This window comes from Geospiza fortis, unplaced genomic scaffold (genome assembly GCF_000277835.1).
Source record: "Geospiza fortis unplaced genomic scaffold, GeoFor_1.0 scaffold302, whole genome shotgun sequence".
Classification (NCBI taxonomy): domain Eukaryota; kingdom Metazoa; phylum Chordata; class Aves; order Passeriformes; family Thraupidae; genus Geospiza; species Geospiza fortis.
The window spans coordinates 563,153-569,966 of NW_005054572.1; the positions used below are offsets into that span (position 1 = coordinate 563,153).

General features: G+C 44.7%; 1 protein-coding gene across 1 annotated transcript in view; it reads right to left on the bottom strand.

Moving 5' to 3' along the window:
• Positions 1-2,631: 2,631 nt before the first annotated feature.
• Positions 2,632-6,814, bottom strand: part of HMGN1 (high mobility group nucleosome binding domain 1) — a 6,152-nt gene continuing 1,969 nt past the window's right edge. Inside the window, exons 2-4 of the mRNA XM_014310699.1 lie at positions 6,678-6,728; positions 4,785-4,916; positions 2,632-3,526 (exon numbers count right to left, since the gene is read on the bottom strand). Of these exons, the coding sequence (XP_014166174.1) occupies positions 3,479-3,526; positions 4,785-4,916; positions 6,678-6,728 (231 nt within the window). The 3' untranslated portion in view covers positions 2,632-3,478. The remainder of the gene's footprint in view (positions 3,527-4,784; positions 4,917-6,677; positions 6,729-6,814) is intronic.

Sequence of the window (6,814 nt, forward strand, 5' to 3'; positions counted from 1 at the left end):
AGCTGCGTCGGCATTCGTGGGCCGGGACAGCCCTCCCGGGACCCACGGCGAGGCACCGAGAGCCGGTTCCAGGGGGCGATGCGGTGACAGAGCGGACGCCGTGTGCCGCAGGCCAGGGCCTTTGCCTCGAGTGCCGTGTCCGGCTCTGGGCTCCTCACTGCGAGGATATCGAGGGGTTGCAGCTTATCCACAGAAGGGAACGGAGTTGGGAAGGGGCTGGAGAATTCCTGAGGGAGCTGGGAAGGGGCTGAGGCTGGAGCAAAGGAGGCTCAGGGGCCCTTGTGGCTCTGCACAAGTCCCTGCCAGGAGGGCACAGCCGGGGGGGTCGGGCTCTGCTTCCAGAGCACAGGGACAGGAGCAGAGGGAACGGCCTCAGGCTGGGCCAGGGCAGGCTCAGCTGGGACATAGGGAGAATTTTTCGCTGCAAGTGCGATTAAACATTGGAATGCACTGCCCAGGGAGGTGTTGAGTGCCCATTCCTGGAGGAGTTCAAGGAACGACTGGAAGCGGGTCGTTGACAAGGGGTTGATCAGTCAAAGGTTGCACTCGATGATCTCAGAAGTGCTTCCCAAGCAAAATGATTTTGTGATAATATGATTCAAAGTGCACTGCGCCGCATGGTGCCCAGTGTGTGCCATGGCTGCAGAGATTGGGGAGCATCAAGGCTGTGCCCGTGTGAGAGCTTAGGGCTGGCCCAGCCTCTGCTGTGACAGCAGAGCTCCATGCGGGATGCCGGGGGGCACCTGGGCTTCCCCAAACACCACCTTGGGGAGGGGCATTTCCTACATCCCAGCACTGCTCCCCTGGCATCACTGAGCCAAAAAAAAGCAGCTCTTCCCCCGTGCCTGTGTCACCTCGAGCCTGGCTCCTGGAGACAGATTTTGGGAGCCAGGACATTGAGCTGTGAAGAGGCTCCAGCATGAGCAGAGGGATGGAGCAGCTCTGCTGGCAGGAAAGGCTGGCACAGCTGGCATTGTTCACCTGCACAGGAGAAGCTTTGGCCTGAGCTCAGGGTGGCCTTGCAGGGCCTGCAGGAGCCCCAGGAAAGCTGGAGAGAGACAATTTCCAGGGGATGCAGGGACAGCACCCAGGGAATGGCTTCCAACTGACAGATAGTGGGGTTAAATGGGATATTTGGAATTAGGAATTGTTCCCTGTGAGGGTGGGCAGGCCCTGGCCCAGGGTGCCCAGAGCAGCTGGGGCTGCCCCTGGATCCCTGGCAGTGCCCAAGTCCAGGTTGGACATTGGGGCTTGGAGCAGCCTGGCACAGTGGAAGGTGTCCCTGCCATGGCAGGGGTGGCACTGGATGGTTTTAAGGTCCCTTCCAACCCAAACCTTTCTTCATCATTTTTCTTTCCCACAGTTGTTTCCCAGTCATGCCCAGTATGAACACTGATAAAAACAGCAATGGCTGTGCTTGTGTTACATTTTAAATCCAAGGTCTTTGTCTCATTAATTCCCCACCTCTGGTACCTTAAATTGCATTTTTAGAACCTTGAAGTAAATTACTTTATGTCTCATTCCCTTAACCCAAACAACTCCTAGTAGTATACAAAGACTACAGTGTATGTTCCAAGAAGGAAGTTCTGTTCTGCTGCTGCTGTATTTTGGATCAGATTGTTTTCCATTGGATTCAAATCTGCATCAGCTCTCACTCCAGTCCTTAGCTGAAGAGCAAATAAATCTGGTATCACACAGGACAGTGTAATAATAAATTAAGCAGTGGGTTATAGATGTGAGGGAGATACTGAAAGTCCACAGGATCACAGCACCAGAGACACAAAACACATGAAAAACAGACACTCTGTAAAAGCAGGGATGAGTGGTTATTTTAGGGCATTTCCCTGCAAGTTTATTACTTATTTAATTGGTGGGTTGAGCTTGCCAAAACCAGAGAATAAATAATATTATAGAGCTAGATTTTGGTACTATTAAATTAAACCAACAAATATGAGGGGGATATTGGGGGAAGTGAGTTAGAAAAGTGGCATCAATTTCCAGTTTTGAAATATCCAAGAGCTCGAAGCCAAAGCCAGGTGTGCTCTGTGAGGAACACATCTATGATGGAACAGGAGCAGGTTGTGGTCTAAGGCTGGGAGATTTCCTATAGAAAAGTTAAAGATTGCTAAAGTATTGAATGGTAAAAATGGTAAAATTCTTTCTGAAATGAGAGTATTGATTAAGAAAGCAAATTAGAGGTGAAACTGAAGTGGCTTTTTTTTTAGAAATAACTGCAACAATTTGAAAAAGGCACTGAAAATGTACAGGAAGCAGGTACTGGGCTTGCAGGTGTTACTTAGGAGCATAAACAAATTCTGGGGTAAGAGGAAGAAAAACCCAACAAAGAACAAACGTTTCTGTTTGAGCTTGGCTCCTCCCAGGACAAGGTGGCAGTTGTCTGGCTGGCAGCTGAGACTCACTAATTATTGACTTTTTTTAAAGTAAACAGCAGCAGCACAAAGCTCTCAGCTTTCAAACTGCAAGTTTAGACTAACACTGCAATTCTCCACTCCCTGAACTGCCACCCATCTCTTTAAAGTACAGTTTTAACAACCTGAAGGACACAGTTACAAATCCAAACCACAGCACTCAGATTGTGAGTTCACAGTCAATGCAGGAGCTATGGAAACATCCTTTCATAATCAAGATTTATTTGGCTTTTGTTTGGTGATCACAAACACTATCAACAATTTTACAATTGTTTTTATTCACAGAGCTTTTTTTAATCTAAAAGCTAATTCTGTTTTTTTTCCTAGCACTATTTCAAATATTTTTCACTCAATCTTTGTAGACAAGCTGTCCTTGAAAACTAGATGTGAAGTTCCAGTATCTCAAATATTGACATAACAAGTTCCATCTGCCAAGCAGAAACTTTTACTTAAGACAGTATTTAAAGATATAAAATAAAAGTTTCCAATCTTTTGCATCACAGCTACAAAGTTGTTGGAAAAAAATAAAGCTGCAACTACCAAAAATAACTTTGTCACTGATATACATCACTCAGCAAGGAATCCACCACTAGGGAGCAGTTTTATTAGATAAGCAATTCTACTGATGGTACAACCATAGAGAAAGATAAATAACTAAAATGTTAAGACATTCTCAACACATCATTATGAATTCCAATGTCTGATCTGTGTTATGCTTCATTTTATAGGATAGAAAACTGTCCCTTGGAGTCTGTGGAACGTGAGGCTTCATCAAGGCCTCAATGCCCTCTCCTTAATTAACACACTGTTAATTTCTGGTTTCATAGAAAACAGACAACCAGTACATGACTTTACCACTTAAAAAAAGCATTTACACTTATCTAAATATGTAAAAAAATGGGTTGAGTCGGGATTCTCTCCTTTTTAAAAACGTGTTTTCTAGAACTACTAAAAAACTTGCATTTACAAAATAGTTGATAAAAATATTCCTCTGAATTGTACAAGAAGAAAGGTTTAAGGACCACCAGTTACAGATGTGGGAGCAGGTGTCACTCAGACTTCACTTCTTTCTCTGCAGCTGCATCAGGTGCTGGGGTCTGGAAAGGGGAAAAAAAACTAGAACACTTCAGTGCAGGAAGTTTTTAGTGGCTCTGATTAGTTTGGAGTGGTTTTAATGCACATTAAACCCTGCACAGAATAACCCTGACTTGTTCCTGCAGATTTCTTTTGGATCTGCTAAACCAAGCTGTCACCAAAGGCTCCTTGGATCTACCAGGATGGATTGCAGGATGTTGATTTGTTACTAAACACACACTGCAAAGCATTTTAATTGGATTAATGCCTTTTTATGACAGAAAAAATCTTCAGCTTTTACACAGCTACAATTACATATGAGGTGTTTAGAAAATCCATGAGGTAACACTTCATGCCTTTAAATTTCAGTGCCACACTTCAAATATTCTTCAAATCTTCACCTTGTTTGAATTCTTAGCAAACAATAACATCCAGCAGGACAAACTCTTCTAGACTTTGGTATAAAATTACACCTGGAATTTTGGGTGGTGTGAGCAAGTTATCATCCATTCCTTGTAAATTTACATAATCTCTGCACCAGTGAACTAAAGGGACCCCAGATGGGAATGCTGCCAAATTTGGTTCCACTGCTGAAACTTTACAAGCACAAATGAAAAGACTGCAGTAATGCCAAAAATTGAGTCAGCTGAAGAACTCTCAGTTAGAGCACAGATTTTTCACACTGCAAGCTTGCAAATGACAAACTGTTATCCCAGAGTAAATCTGCTCCCTGAAGTACCATCCTGTACCTTCCCAAATAAAAACCAAAATATGCCACTGAACCAAAACCAAACCAAAATAAAAAACCAAAATACTCCACTGAACTCCTGAAAATGTTTGTCACAGAAACCTGACACCAACTCCAGGCCTGTTACCACACTTGTGTTTCATCCCTGCAGATCTTGGCCTAAATTTGTAACTATGTCTGCATTCCAGGAGTGTAATACAAAGTGGAGGATGCTCTAAGTGACCTGATCCATGACTCCAAAAAGTTCAGCCACTCTGGCACTGTGGTGCAGCCACGACTCACCTGGCACAGCAACAACTCATGAATTGTTGTACTTCATCCCTGCACCAACCTGTCCCTTCTCCCAGCAGGGTCTGTCAATGGCACCTCAACTTTGCCCAGATCAACTCTGGGTTTTCACTCAAGATTCTTTCCAGATCCAAGAAAAAGAATAATTTCATTTGTCAAGAAACTTTTGTAGCAAAAAAAAAAAAAAAACCCCACCCCAACTGCTCAGTAACAGCAAAACCCAAACCCAGCCCTCCAAACTTCACCTCCTCAGTTTTAGCTTCCCCATTTTCTGCAGGCAGGTTGTCCTTTGTCTGCTCTTGGTTTGTCTCTTCTGTCTGTTTTCCTTTAGGCCCCTTCTTCCCCTTTGATGGAGCTTTCTTGTCCTCAGATTTATCCTACAATGAAATACATTTTCACTAAGTCAATTGTTATGACCTTCCAGGTAAACTTTGAAAACCGTAAAAAACACACAAAAAAGATAGATTTGTTAAGCTACCAACAACCCCTGATCACCCACTTATAAAATATTTCAGAATTACATAATTGCAACACACTGACTTCTATACTTGGAATGCCAAAATATATTCTTTTCATTAATATTTTAAAACCCCACCAAGTAACTCCATAATGAGCAAACTTCCCGCAACTGGAAAAAATACTGTGAGGAAAGTTTTAAAAACTGATAAAAGTTGATGCAAAAAAGGGTGGGTTTTTGAGGAATCAAATAAAAAAATCTTTGACTGTTAATAGCTTGAAGTAGTTTTAAGCAGAAAATGCAACACTGATGAGCAGCAGTAAGTGCAGATGCATCAGACACTGCAAAAAAAAAAAAAGGAAATTACAACTTGGTAGCATTGGAAAGCTTCCCCAAATTCTTCAGGCTTACAGCCCCGAGAGTGGGAACACACTGATACTAAAACCACTGGAATGAAGGTGGGTTCCTCATCAGTAACTGCTTAAGAGGATTAATGCAATGAAAACATGAGGAAGTCTGCAAAGATGATGAGTTTATCTGAAATTAGAGAATCACAGAACAGTTTGGGTTGTGAGGGATCCTTAAAATCATCTCATCCAACCCCCAACACCTCCCACTGTCCCAGGCTGCTCCCAGTCCCAGTCTCCAACCTGGCCTTGGGCACTGCCAGGGATCCAGGGGCAGCCCCAGCTGCTCTGGGAATTCCATCCCAGCCCCTGCCCACCCTGCCAGGGAGCAGTTCCTGCCCAATATCCCATCCAGCTCTGCCCTCTGGCAGTTGGAAGCCATTCCCTGTCAGTCCAGCCCTTGGAAATTCTCTCTTCATCTTTCTTATCAACTCCCTCCAGGTACTGAAAGGTCACGACGAGGTCACCCCAAAGCTTTTAATCAACACATCACAAAGAAAAGCTTAAGATGACAAAGGAACACTTAACAACATAAGCAGCAGCAAGCCAACAGACACAAAGCCTTTTTTAACTCTCCCCAAAACCGAAGAATTTTACACCTCACTTATTTTCATTGTGAAAGCTGCGCTGAAAAATTCAAAGATCACTCGAAGCCACTTTCTTACACACAAACACCTGAAAGCTTGACCACGTGAATGGAAGCTCATGTGGTTTTTAAGTGGCTAACACAATTTTTTCCCTGTCCTAACACACTGTTTTAAAACATCAGTAGGTGTGTTTTATCCCCTCTTGCTAGACAGATGAAATACAACGCTGTGCACAGAACCATTGCATTTGGAAAAGTCCTCCAAGATACTCCAACTTTAACTGAGCACCACCCTGTCAACCAGAGCAGAGCAAACATCCCGGCCTATCCTTGGACACCTCCAGGGATGGTGACTTCACACCCTCCCTGGGCAGTTTTTCCAATGCCTGCCCAGCCTTTCTGTGAAGAAATTCCTCCTGATGTCCTAACGCAGTTGCTTTGACAGTCAGGTAGTTCCACCCAATATAACACGCATGGATCCGTGCCCACGCTTCCGTGCAATGCCTGGAGCTTAACAAGGCTCTACAGCCACACTGATGGAATGCACCTGTAAATACTGGCAAAAGCACATCAAAACAACACTTCAGCCAAGTTCCCACAGGGAATAAAACCATTCCAGCACGGTGCACCACGCGGGATGCCCCAAGAACCCCTTTCCTCTCCCTTCCCTTTTCCAATTCACTCTCACCTTTGCCGGTAACTTTTTAGGTTTCGGCTCTGCTTTGGCAGGCGCAGGTTTCTGGGGAGAGAGAACAAGTCAGGCGGGGATCCAGCCCTCGGGAATCCGTCCCGGGCACGGCCTCCCGCCCATCCCGGCAGGGCCCC